This window comes from Eulemur rufifrons, chromosome 3 (assembly GCF_041146395.1).
Source record: "Eulemur rufifrons isolate Redbay chromosome 3, OSU_ERuf_1, whole genome shotgun sequence".
Classification (NCBI taxonomy): Eukaryota; Metazoa; Chordata; class Mammalia; order Primates; family Lemuridae; genus Eulemur; species Eulemur rufifrons.
Window position 1 is genome coordinate 5,296,425 of NC_090985.1, and position 14,437 is coordinate 5,310,861.

General features: G+C 45.3%; 1 protein-coding gene across 2 annotated transcripts in view; it reads left to right on the forward strand.

The window, feature by feature from the left end:
- Nucleotides 1-11,550: 11,550 nt before the first annotated feature.
- Nucleotides 11,551-14,437, forward strand: part of CRTC3 (CREB regulated transcription coactivator 3) — a 94,116-nt gene continuing 91,229 nt past the window's right edge. For both annotated transcript variants that reach the window (XM_069466586.1, XM_069466587.1), the window contains exon 1: nt 11,551-11,802. In XM_069466586.1, coding sequence (XP_069322687.1) covers nt 11,671-11,802 — 132 coding nt within the window. In that variant the 5' untranslated portion in view covers nt 11,551-11,670. The remainder of the gene's footprint in view (nt 11,803-14,437) is intronic.

Sequence of the window (14,437 nt, forward strand, 5' to 3'; positions counted from 1 at the left end):
TGTTCTGTCTAAAGTTTGCTTCTCCTTGTTTAGAAAACAATTTTGATATGACTATGTAAGGACGTGTGCTTGATACACCTACTGTGCTTGCGCAGAGCCATGTCTGTGGGGAAACACATCCCCAATTCCTGGAGGTGCCGAGGCGCAGACACCTGCGTGGCAGAGGACAATATGGCATTGGAAAGGCGCATGATAGGAAGGACAATGTGATGAGACAAAGGATAACTCCTCCTAGAAACGGCCAACCCAGGCAGAACCAGCTCCCAGAAATGAGGAGAATCAGCGCCCCAGTGCCTTCTACGGGGAGCCGAGGTCCTTGGGAAATGGCTGTTTCTAGGGCCAAGCAGGAAAAGCACAAAATGAACAGAACACACGGGGTGCCCAGAAAGGAAGAAACACTAAAAAATGAATGAGAACATGTGAAAAGGACACAAGCCAGCTTGAAGGTCAAATCTGGGAAAATTTTAAGTACCAAAATAATCACCGTAATGAATTATAACCCGTGGGATAGAATAAGAGTGCGCGAGCCCATCCTGATATAAACAAATAATGTGGAGAGGGAAAGAAACATCAACGGGTGCTAAAACTTGTGGGTGTAAGTTTGCTGAATAACAGGGTAATTATATAGGCTCAGGTTATCTCCCTTCAAGATGCTTATTGATTACAAAAGGAAACAAATAGAAACTTCATAGTGGAGAAACTCGGCTGACATCACCTTAGGCAAATTATCCAAGTTTTTTATCAGTGATGGGACAATTTGACATCATGTACCTCCTGAAATGATAAACTGAGAAGAACACAACATTGCTCCTGTGCTGTTCCTACCAAAAGTGCAAAATTTGAAATTAATCATGAGGAAACAGAAAACAAACCCCAATTCTACAAAGTAACTGGCCTGTCACTTCAAAAATTTTCAGTCATGAAAGACAAATAGACTGAACAACTGGTCCAGATTAAAGGATTCTAAAGAGATATGACATCTGAACACAATCAGTGGTGTTAGATTTTCTTGTCCTGGGACTGTTGGCATTTTTTTTTTTTTTTTTTAAAGAGACGGGTCTTGCTCTGTCACCCAGGCTGGAGTGCAGTGGTACAATCATAGCTCACTGCAGCCTTGAATTCCTGGGCTTAAGCAATCACCCTGCCTCAGCCTCCCAAATAGCTGGGACTACAGGAATGTGCCACTATATCTGGCAAATTTTTAAAAAAATTTTTGTAGAGATGAGGTCTCACTATATTGCCCAGTCCAGTCTCGAACTCCTGGCCTCAAGCAATCCTCCTGCCTCAGCCTTTCAAAGTGCTGGGATTATAGGCATGAGCCACTGCTCCTGGCCATGTTGGCAAAATTTTTAATAATATCTGTAAATTCAATAATCGTATATCAATGTTAATTTCCTGATTTTGATAATTATAATGTGGTTAGGTTATATGAGAGAATATTCTTGTTTTTATGAAATAAATAGTACAGTATTTAGGGGTAAGGGAGCATCATATCAACTTGCCCTCAGATGGTTTAGAAAAAGTGAACATATATATAGAGAAAATGATAAAGCAAGGTCAGTAAAATGTTACCATTTGGGGAATCTGGGTAAAGAGTATATGGGAATTCTTTGTATTATTGCAACTTTTCTGTAAGTCTGAAATTACATAGAAAGTTTTTTGAGAAGAAATGAGGATTTTTACCTGAGTGCATCAGGATAATTTTGGCTGCAAGAAATGGAAAAATCAGCCCGATACACTGGCACTTCCTGTAGTCCTAGCTACTTGGAAGACTGAGGCAGGAGGATCACTTTAGTTTAAGGTTGTGGTGCCCTATGATCGTGCCCATGACCAGCCACTGCACTCCAGCAGTCTGGGCAATATAACAAGACCTCATCTCTTAAAAAAAAGAAAGAAAGAAAGAAAGAAATGGAAAAACTGACTTCTAATGGTTTAAGCAAAAGGGTTTTCCTTATTTCACATAATAAGACTAGAGGAAAACAGTTGCCAAGTGTTGATTTAGCCACTCAACAATGCTAACACTGATTTTAGTTGTTTTCTGCTTTCTCTTTTCATGGCTGCAAGATGGCTCCGTAGCTCCAGGCGTCAAGCAGAGTATAAAGGAGAAAGGGCCAGCTCCAGCTGGATAAGTCCCTGTTATCTGAAAAGCAAGTTTCCTAGAAGCTCTCCAGTAGTCTTTCCCCTGTGTCTGAAGAACCAGTCTGGCCACGTGGCCAACTCTATCTGTGAAGGAGGCCGGAAGTGGCTTTGTCTCTACAGTCTCTGCAACAGGAGATTGGAAGGAGTATTGGCCATAACAAGGAGTTGATTATTTTCAATTTTAACTACAGACCATATTAATTCTTTGACCCAGTTTATGACTCCATTCTTAATGGCAGTTTTTCTTAATTTTTGACCCATAGATCACCTATATCAGAATCAGTTGTTACAAAGGTAGAATCCTGGGCCCTAGCCCTATAAATCACAGCCTCCAGGGGTGGGAACCAGGAATGCAAATTTTAAACAAACAGCTGGATTCCAACAAAGTCATAGGCAAAGGTGAATGAAAACCTAGAAATGCTGGATTACAACATAGCAAAAAATGCAGTGCATAGTTGAGTTCACAAGAAAATCCTCCAGTGACTGAAAATCAGATAGTAAACACAGGGTTATCTATCCAATAATCCAGGAGCTTGTGTTTGCTTGCTTGCTTGTTTTTTTTTAATTAACTAAAATTCATATTTTGTTCTTATTTTCCTAGTTTTTACCTAATGTCCTATTTCTGTCCCAGGATCTCACTCAGGATACTACATTGCATTTAGTCATCATGTCACCTGAGGCTCCTCTTGGCTGTGACAGTTGGAGTTTCAGTTATTAACACCCACTGGGTAAAAGGAGACAATAGACTGACATGAGTCCAGGAATTAGACCTGGAACCCAAGCCAGGACCCTCAGAAGGCTGCACACTCAAGAAAAGGTGTGCTAGGAGGTAGTCCTCTGTGGGCCTTGAGCATACCTAGACATTCTTGCTTGTTATGCCACAAATGCAAAGCTCTGATCACTCTTTAGTGGGCCATTTCTCAGAGTTGTGTTTGCCGTGAGCAACTTTGAGTGATGAGGTAATGTCTCATGGGACAAAAAGCAGGTTGTTCCTCTCCTGTAGCGGAGCTCACTGCATGTGCAGACGATCTGGGCCCTTCCGCATCACCCCTGGGGGACTCAGTGGGCAAGAGGAATTGACACAGAAATGATCTTCATGCTGCCTGCTGTGCAGTGAGTCATAAACTGTCTCTGACCCAGGAAACTCACGCCTCCTGCAATCACCCACGAAACAGTAACAGGTTAATGTACTAGCTTGTAAGTTGGGTAAAATTGCGTATCTGAAAAGGTAAAGTCTACCCACCGGCAAAGTTAACAAGGGAGTTTGACTATCTCTGGCTAGGCTGTGGGAGGAATAAAAAGCCCCTTGAGAAACTAAAAACTTGGCCCAACATGGGCTTTAAGGTATAGATTTACAGTATCCATGTAATAAAATTCCCATGTCTGGTCATTGATACTCTATGACTCATGGAACAAAAACAAAACTGTACTTGAGTCATATTACCACTACCCAGGATTCCCACAGGAAAAAAAAAATTAGGCTCCCTAAAGATAAAGCATAGTTAAAAACATTTGGAATAATCCACCACGGGTAAGAGCCACCAGATACAACAAACAGGAGTAGAGCTCCCAAAACTTGAGATAGGAGAGCTACGTGCTGAAAGAGAATATAAATATCAGTAAAAGTAAAGGCATAAAAGAAGGAAGAAAAAAATAAGAAAAGAACAGGATTCTGAATAAAGAGTAGGCATATTTGAAAAAGAACTAAATATAATTTTTAGATGGGAAAACATAGTCCTTGAAGAAGAAAAAATGAACAGGTTAAACAGCAGACACAGCTGAAGAGAGAAGCTAGTAAAGTAGAAGGTAGATCTAAGGAAATTACCTAGAATGTAGCACAAAAATAATCTCCCTTTTATATTTGTGGGAAAATATAAAAGGGAGATTAAAAGACTTGAAAGATAGAATGAGAATGTTTAATATGCATCTAACTGAACTTCTACAGAGAAAGAATATAGAGAGAATATGGGGGAGAAGCAATATTTGAAGAGATTTTGGAAAATTTTCTAGCCCATTTGAAAGATACGGGTAGCAGAGTCTGCCAGTTGTTCTCCAGTATCTGCTCTCCTGTCATCTACAGCCACGGTCCTCAAAGTGAGGTCCCAGAGCGGGCAACATCGACACCATTTGAGAACTTGTTAGAAATGCAAATTCTCAGCCCCACCTCAGACCTACTGAATCAGAAACTCAGCAGTGGGACTCAGCAATCTGTGTTTTAATAAGCTTTCCAGTGATTCTGATGGGCGCTAAAATTTGAAAACCACTGGTCTATTATAATAGAATATTGGTTTTAGTTGGGCACCTACCTGACTGTCTTGTATCTAGGTATGGCCATGTGACTAAGTTCTGTTCAATGGGATAAATATAGAAGGAAGTTCGTGTGGAAGCTTCTGGGAATTTCCTTAAGAGACAGAATGAACGTACCCTTCTTCCCTTTTTCTCACCTTTCTCACTCATCTTGCTGCTTGGAATATACATGTCACCATCTTGCATCATAAACTTGAGGCTACGAATGGCACAGCAACAAGATAGTACCTTAACTTTTTTATAACAAAGAAATAAACTTTCATCTTTTTTAAGGTCGCTTTTGGGGAAGTTTTCTGTTACAGCCAAGTCTAACCCTGACTGATACAAGTCATCAGACTGAAATATACTCTTGAGTTCTAAATGAAATAGATAAAACAAATCCATACCTTGACATATTGTAACAAAACTGCAAAGTAATTAGCCAGGCGTGGTGGCGCATGCCTGTAGTCCCAACTACTCAGGAGGCTGAGGCAGGAGGATCGCTTGAGCCGAGGAGTGCAAGGCCGTAGTGAGCTATGCTTGTGCCACTGCACTCTAGCCAGGGTGACAGAGTGAGAATTCGTCTCAAAAAACAAACAAGCAAGAAACCGAAAGTAGCCAAGAAGAGACAGATTCTCTACAACAGAACAAGAAACAACAATTAAACTAACAGCAACAAAAGAGGCCAGAAGACAAAAAAAAAAAATCTTCAAAGTTCTGGGTTTGACCCAAGGATATTAATAATTGATACTTGCGGATATGGAGAGATTCTCTTATTAGCTTTACCAAACATGAGAAAGTTTGAGGACAACCTAGACCAGGGGTCACCAAATTCAGTCAATGGGCCACATCTGGCCCACTGTCTGTCTGTTTTGTAAAGAAAGTTTTATTGGAATACGGTCTGTTTGTTTATGTGCTGTCTCTGGCTGCTTTCATGCTACAATGGCAGAGGTGAGTAGTTACAAGGAGACCAGACCACAGGGTCTGCAACACTTAAAATATTAACTACATAGCCCTTTACAGGAAAAAAGCTTGCTAGCCCCGACTCAGACAAAGGGTACCTCTGAATGGGTGTGAATGCCGTGTTTCCTTTCTACTCCTTGAGAGCGGATGTCCAGGACGGTGGTGGCTGTGGTTGACAGGCTTGAGGAGCTCCAAAAAAATCTCTCAGGTTTGTAATTCTACCCACTGCCAGAGCAGCCGCATCAGCCCTGGGGACAACTTAGATTAAGGCAGCACGTAGGGAAACAATTTTGCTACTGTGCAAGCGAGGTCATTTGGGCCCTGCTTCGGAGTCCAGGTTCTGGGGCCTCAGATTCACAGTGTGTCTAACTGGTGCCATCTCTCTTTGCCTGTGCCTTACCCTTCTTGAACTCGGTCTAGGCAGGGGCTCTGCAGCGGCAGGCCTGGCCACAGCCCACCACGCACGGCCCGATGGTCGTCCACAAAGCAGAGCATAGAAACCTGAAACCAAAATGCGTGGGAGCCAGAGCGAAGGAAGAAAGCTAAGAAGCAGCGAATTTATCCTAGAGAACTTCAGAAGGACCTGTGGCACCAGAAGGAGAGCGACAGGGCTGAAAGTACACAGATTGGTCGAAAGTGCGTACAAGGAGCAGTTAGACCCCCTCCCCGCCTGCTCAAAACCAGGTGACTCCCCTTTCTTCTCTGACTGTAGACAGGAGGTTAACTCCGGGCAAATTAAGCCCGAAAGATTCCAGACTTAGGGTGAGACTCAGCAGAGGCTGGGAGCGAGGGGCCATCTGAAAACAGGGAGATCAAGAGAGAGTCTACGCATCAGCTCGCAAGACCCCCACTTCTCTTCTCTCACTCAGCGCCCAGACCACCAGCAGCCAGGCTCGTAGGCCTGGGTATGCGCCCGGAGGATTCTTCAGGCTGGAGAAATTGACCCGCCTTAGAGAAAAGCAAACAAATAAACAAACAAAAGCCCAGACAACAACCTGGACATACTGACATTTGGAGACATACAGTGACAAGGCCGGGTCTCCACCCGGTGCCCCTGCGTGCGGCTCCCCAGTGAGGAAGCTCCACACGTGCACACAGAGCTTCCACTCAGTCGTTCAGAACTCAGTGCTATTCTTTCTTTGTTACTTTTTCTCATTTCACAGTAATACATACTCGCTGCTCAGGTGAGGCTGACCTGGGAACTGACCTGGTTGAGTTCTGGGGTCGATGCGGAATTTGAGTAAAAGACAAATTGCAAAATTTGCTAGACATGCACTTATGGGAAACTAAAAGAAGGTAATCACATCTCTGATCTGGAGGAAGGGGGAACGGGGGAGCCCTAAGGAACTCCACTGCTCTAGCTCCTAAGAGCGCGGCTGGCATACAGTAGGGGCGAAACAAATGGTGGACTACATAGCCTTTACGTCTTCATGATATTTTGATACGTTTATAAAAATTTTTCTATTTTTCATAGGTCCTAGTTCAGTTTCCATAACAAAGGCTAAAAGAACAGGGCTTTAAACAAAATTGATGCTTATCTGTCAGTCATGCACTAGGCTAGAAGAAGTCCAGAGCTAATACTGTGGTTCTACAGTCCTGGGACCCGGGTCCCTTTGCTACCATTGTTCTGTCATTCTGCACACATGGTGTTCACCTAATGGTCTAAGAGAGGTGTCACCATTTTGTCACCAGATCCACAATGCAGTCAGTGAGAAACAGAGAAGAGGAAAAAGAAGGTCATTTCGTTTAAGGACATACTCCCAAAGTTGCACCTATTACTTCGGACCACTGGGCAGGGCATCGTTGCATGGCCATAGCTATTTGCAAGGGAGAATGGGAAACGTAGTCTTTAGCTGGCTTCAGCTGGGCCCAGATGTGCTCAGCTAAAGCTCAGGGTTTCTTTTAATAAAGGAAGGAGCAGAGATTGAATATTGGGAGACAACTAGCAATCTTTGCTACAAAATAGATACAAATATATATTTACTTTTTTTATTTCCAGAAGCAAAGAATCTGTACATATTTAGTGTTTCTGTCTTAATTATGAATGGAGAGTGAAGGATCAATAGAGGTTTGAGGAAAGTCTCTAGATGGAGACCAAAATGAGCAAATAAAAATATGAACTCGAACAAAACAGAGGCGGACAATGTATGGAATAGAAGAAAATGTAAAAACAGAAATAATCTACAATTACCATCCCATCCATGAAAGGAGTACAGGATGCTATTTAAAAAAGGGACCTCCGGAACAAGAAAAAGCTCTTAGAAATTAAAAGGTTAATAGCAGAAATAAAAGTTTGACAGAATAGCTGGAAGATAAAGTTGAGAAAATGTACCAGGAAATAGAAAAATAACAAAAGACAAAGAAATAGAAAATAGCAGAGAAAAGAAAATTAGAAGAGCAATCTAGGATACCCATGAACTGACTAACAAAAGTTTCAGAAAGAAAGAGACTTAGAAAATGAAGAGAAGAAAATTAATAAAAAGAAGAGACAATTTCCCAGAACTGAAAGATATGAGAGTCTAATTTCCATACACGTGCCCAGTGCCCAGCACAATGAACAACCACGGAAGAACAACACCAAGACACGTCATCATACAATATCAGAACGCTAAGCCTTCAGAGGTTTGGGGGGGGGGGCGCGACAAAAATAAATAAATTACAATTCTCAAGAACCCAGTCCTCTACAAAGGAAAAAGAAACAGAATGGGAGTGGCTTTCCCAACAGCAGCACGGGAGTGAGAAACAGCGAAGCAATGCATTCGAGGAGCTAAGCGAAAAGGATTTCCAACGACGACAACTGTTCGCAGCCAAACTAACAATCTAGCATGAGGGTAGAATGAAAACATCTTCACACATTCACAGTCTCAAAGATTTTTACCTTTTACGTACCCATTACCACCCCACCATCCCCACCCCTCCCCGGGAAGCTACTGGAGAATGTGTTTCACCGAAATGAAGGTGCACACATGGCGAGAGGACTACCTGGGATGTAGGAAGCAGAGGTCAGAACGCAGGAGACGCCGCAGGGCATCAGGGGGAGGGGAGGGGACACTCGGGGCCATAGCGGACAGCGGGCTAGAGCGCAGCGGCCAGGATGCAGAGGAAGGCGAAGCACCCCAGGAGAAAGGCTCTCCCCCAAACCGTCATTTGTAGATTCAGCAATATATTTCACAGCTCTGGCAAAGAGTTCGAGAAAGGATTTATAATAGGTTGAGAGAAATCTAAGCAAATCAACAACACAGGCAATTTTTAACTCCAAAAAAGAGTTCGTACCAAAGTGGAACTATACTACATTATGTAAACACTTAATATGGATTTACCAAAAATGATCCTAAAGCTACACTGAAAGAATGAGGGCAGGTCAAGTTATATTTTTGGTGGGACACAAAATGGCCAAATCATTCTTTTCTGTAATAGAAAATTACGTTAATATGTAAAAGTTGAAAAATATCATAAAACAGCAAGTAAGCTTATTTAAAGGGGGACTTGGGAATTCTTTTTACAATTATAAGCCTTGTAAATTTTACTTTTTATATGATTCCCATGTATTTATTTGATTAAAAAATTATCCCAGCTAATTGGGAGGCTGCGGTAGGAGGATGGCTTAAGCCCAGGAGTTCAGCCTGGGCAACAGAATGAGACTCTGTTCCTAAAAAAAAATAAAATAAAAATTTAAAATGACTAAGTTAATCACAATAAGAATAGAAATAGAATAAATATATTCCAAATCAGATAGAGGAAATACGGAACAGAGTGCGGACTGGCAGCTGCCTGAACTGATGGGCTGACACGGAGGAGTCAGCGCAGCGCCCACTCCGTGGTCTTTCTGCTGTCCTTCCCGCTTTGCAGACGCTGAAGGGCCAGAACTACATTTCCTAGATGATCTTGCAGCAAGGATTCTGGACAGTTTTGGTTCTTGCAGTCGCTTTCTCTCTTATGAGATGTGTAGGTGGAGGTGAAGCACAGTCCACGTATGCTGTTTCTGCAGGGGAGCACAGTTGTGGAGGCATCTAATTTTTCTGCAGTGGCTTCTCATCATGGCAATACAATACCTGTGTGGCTCAAGAGCTGGTAAGTGTAGCGACAGCTTCCCAATTCAGTACATGACTCACTGAGTTTAGAAGAGGCAGTGGCTCCGTTCTGCAGCGCTACTCTCAGAGTCATTCCTGAATGTTCAACTTGGAGTCTGCGGCTTCGGCCCTCCATCCTATACCTGTAATAATACTTTTGTACTTAAAACTATCTAGAATGGCTCTGTTCTCTGAAACTGAACACAGATAATGTAACAGGAAAGCAGAAAATAAAATGTAAAGAAAAAGCATGGTAAATAGCACAAAATATAACAGAAGAAATAAATCCAATTATAATTAGTAAAACAAGCTAAACTCTACCTAATAGAGATATAGTCTCAGATTAAGTTTCCTAAAAGGTTCAGCTATATGCTACATATAAGAGACATGAAAAACATAATGAAATACTACGCTGTAGTTAAAACAAATGAATTGATACTAATAAATCTCAAAAACATAATGGTGAATGAAAAAAGTTACAAAAAGATTATTCACCGTGATGTCATTGTTGTAAAGATTTTTTTTTTTTTTTTGAGACACAGTCTCACTCTATCACTGGGGCTAGAGTGCCGTGGTGCCAGCCTAGCTCACAGCAACCTCAAACTCCTGAGCTTAGGTGGTCTTCCTGCCTCTGCCTCCCAGAGTGCTAGGATCATAGGTGTGAGCTACCATGCCTGGAGATTTTTGTAAGGATTAAAAATAAAATTTGGTATTTATTCCATATGTAGTTGCTAGATCCATATGTCATATGTAATATAAGTATAAAAACACAAATGAGAATGATATGCAGCAACTTGAGCACAGTGACTATCTCTGGGGAAGAAGGAGAGGAATGAAGGTGGGGCTTGAGTTATGTCTAATTTTATGTCTTTAATAAATCCCAATTACATGCTGCAAAATGTTTTGATATCTGTTTAATCTTGATGGTGGAGGGTGTGGGTGGGTGTCATTAATATTCTTTTCTTTCTTTTCTTTTTTTTAGGACAGAATCTAGCTTTGTTGCCCAAGCTGGTGCAATGGCCCAATCACAGCTCACTGCAGCCTCAAACTCCTAGGTTCAAGCATCCTCCTGCCTCAGCCTCCTGAGTAGCTAGGACTACAGACACATGCCACCATGCCCAGTTAATTTTTCCTTTTTTTAGTGATAGGGTCTTGCTATATTGCCCAGGCTAGTCTTGAACTCCTGGCCTCAAGCAAAAGTCCCACCTCAGCCTCTCAAAGCACTGGGATTACAGGCCTCAGCCACCATGCAGGCCTTATATAATATTATTTTCTGTTCTCTTCTGCATAGCTCTAATATTTCCAAATTTACAAAACACAGACACAAGCTCAGGGTTCACCAGGACATCTTAGTGCACATCAACGTTTACCCTGAGTAGCTTCTGGACTGCAAAAGAAGGGGGAAAGCCCCCCAGGCTGACGTGGCAGGTTTTAGAAGGTGGGATTGGCACCTGCTGAAGCTGGGGTTTGGAGAGGCCACAGGGAGACCCTCAAAGCACCTGGAAAAGGGGCCGGGGCTGTGGAGGTACGGCTGCACCAGGGCGTGTCTCTACTTGGGGCAACACAGGAGATGGTTTGAAAAATTGATATCCAGATTTGGTACTTTTGGGAAGGGGTTGCTGACAAGACGTCAGGAGAACAAACGGAGGGAGGACGGCGAGCGGGAGTAGGACCGGTGGGCAGGCATGAGGCCCCTGCCGGATTTAGCGCGCGCCCCGCGCGGGGACTGAGGCGGAGATAGCTCAAGGTTAGGTCGCCCAGGTTCACCGCTGAAATAAATCACCCTAATTTGGAGAGTAGCGGGGCCGGGATACGGGCAAAACTCTAAACGAGCCGCGTAAACCCAAAGGCCATCCCCCGGTTGGAGAATTTCAGTAAAGCGGCAGCCCGCTGCCACCCGTCGGGCCGTTCCGCTTCGCAGACTCGCCGCGGGGCCCGCTCTGGGCCGGGGGGCCGGAGCAGCCCGCGGTGCGGAGCGCCCGGCGGGCGGCGGGAGACGGGAGGCCGCGCCGAGGGCGGGGCCGGGCGCGCGGGGGCGGACCTCGGCGCGCTCCCGGCCGCTCGCGGGCTCCGGGGCCGCGGCGGCTGCTCTGCCGGGTCGCGCGGGACGACGGGCTTCGGGCGGCGGCCGGGCGGCCTGCGGACGGACGCGCGGGCCGAGACGCGGGCCCCGGCCTGCCGCCTCCCTCTTCTGCGAGCTCGGGCCCGCGCCATGGCCGCCTCGCCGGGCTCCGGCAGCGCCAACCCGCGGAAGTTCAGTGAGAAGATCGCGCTGCACACGCAGCGGCAGGCCGAGGAGACGCGGGCCTTCGAGCAGCTCATGACCGACCTCACCCTGTCGCGGGTGAGGGCCCGGGCCGGCGCGGGCGGGGGCGGCCACGGCAGCGGGCGGGCCCCGCGCGGCGGGTGAGAGGTCGCGGGGCCGAGGCGGTGACGGGGCCGGGCCGGGGCCGCGCCCGGGAACCGGTGCCCGGGAGCGGGGCCGGAGCGGCCGCGGCCTCGACGCTTCCCCGCCTTGAGACCACCCGCTTGCCATTCGCGATCGCGGTGGAGGTGGGAGGGTCGCGGGGCCCAGTGTGCCCGGAGATGGGAAGGGGCCGATCCCGGGCAGGCGGGCGGCGGTGCGAGGGCGGCCTACGGGGAGGGATGACCGGAGCCCCGGGAGGAAATCGCAAACAGCTTGGAGGCCAGCCCCAGCCGCGCGTCGGCCCGGGCAGCGCGGCTTCTCCTTGCTCGGAACACTCACCGCCCGCGAGCCCTTCTGGACTGGCGGCGGGGAAGGCCGCGGGGCCCGAGGGTCCCGCGCGCTCCTCAGGAGCGCTCTGTGCACAAGTGAAGCCAGGGCCAGCCCCGGGTGGCTGGGGGTCTTGGTACTTGGAGACGATTCCGCGTCGAGGATGAGGCTCCCCTCTTTTAATCCTTGGAGGTGCTTTATCAGGTCCAGCTTACTTTGTTCAGCCCCGGATACGTAGTGAGAACTGACAGGGTGCCCACCGAGGAGGGGCCCCGAGGAACGAGTAAGGTGCGAGCCGGGACAAACACCTGGCAGGGTTAGGTAACTGTTGAGCGAGGCAGTGGAGGATGGAGAGCCAAGCGGAGTGTCGGCGCAGGACTGCAGAGAAGGGGGGTCCGCGTGAGGGGGGCAGGCCTTGAGGATCCTAAATGCTGACCTTGAAGGGCCATGGGGGGATGGGGGAGGCTGTGCAGAGGCTGGGGGTGGGGGTGTTGGCGGCTTGAGGGGGAGCCAAGAGCAGACTTGCCAACTCGTGGTCCCCGGCTCACTGAGTTGCAGACACGTTATTTTTTTGACCAGCCTCAGTGTTTGGGGAAAATTCTTAAATCTGTTGCCAGAAATTTTTAATTGGTAGATTTTCACACAAAATCTGAATTTTCTTATTCATATTAAAAATTGGGAGACCTGATAACACAGATTCTGAATTCCCATATGACAGCCACCGTCTGGAGCTGGGTGGTGGTTGCCCCTCAAATGGAGCATGAGCTGGAGTTTGCCACAGTCCACACTGCGCTCTGTCACGGTCCCCCGTGCCAAGGCTAGGTGTCAGTTGTCGTATATCATATTTGTGATGGTGTTTTCTTTTAGTGAAGTTAAAGGGGAAAGTGAAATTTTTCCTGTATTTACATTTCTGTCACACTGAGAGAAAAACATATGTATATGGATAAAGAAGGCTGAGAATTTTGTGAAAATGTTTTCTTCTGCCCTAACCACTTCACTGATTTATTGCTCGCCTGGCATCCCGGGGTGTTTACATTTGTGACCTTCCTCAGATTCAGGGATGAGCTCTGCAAGCTCAGAGCACACTGAAAAGAATGGGCGAGTGAAAGCTGGTGATTGTTGGGGCCTTGCTGTTACGTGTTGTTTAGATACATACTGTATGTTGTTTATGTCCAAATGCATGTGCTGTCTATGTCTGTGTACCCAAGAGTTGATCTGATCTCTCACCCAACTTAGGAAGCCCCCTTCAAACATCCTTAACAGATGAGGTCATGAGTAACATACAGTTTGTTTGTTTTTTTTAATTTTTTCACAGATCCTCAAAGTTCACTTAAATTATTTTGATTATATTATTCAAATATGTTCAAACATAAATTTGTATACAAAGTCTTTTGCTTATAGCTGTGATACAGCCATAAACCAAAACACGTGTACAAAATAAATCCAACCGAACTTACAAATGCAATAAATCCAAATTAACATTAATATAGTGTGACAAATGCTATTTTGCCAAACTAAATTGAGACTTTCAATGTAAATATGGTGCTAACTGCTATAGCTCAATTCTCTTGAATTCAGCAAACCTAATCAACTGGCCCGTATGATAATTCAGCCACCACTTTATTCAAATTACTACAAAATGATCATGTTACTTTGCCCTCACCTGATACAGGGACTCATTTACATGTTAATTCTCTCTGTGTTTTCTTTTTGTCCAGTTTCAAGTGAAGTAATACTACTTGGCTCCACTGTGTTCATAAACACATAAATCATGACATTAAATTTGCTTACTAAAATTTGTTTATTTAAAAAATTTCAGGGTTATTTTCATAAATAAATCACAAAATTGAAACACGTGTCATACAGAGCTCTAAGATTCCCCAAACATGTGAACCTCCAAGGATCCAAAGATCGAGCTGGAGAAAATTCCATCTAGTTCATAATTGGTAAGGGGATGGCAGATCTACTGACTTCCCATTACCAGCCCATGACAGACATCGCTAATCGTTGAGACAGACATGGCTAATCGATTCAGTCATCTTTCCCCTCTAAGCCTGTGTTGGGCTTTAAGCCCTTCTCTGCGTAATCACAGCCAGTTCTTCAGAGTTGGAGTTAAATCCTATTCACCTAGTAAGTAGCACTGACTAGATAAGGCAGAATTTTTCACTCTGGCTTTAGAGGTTCAGCCTTATCAGGAGGCAGAGGGAAAATCTGGAGAAGAGAGTGCTTAGAATAGTAAAGAGAG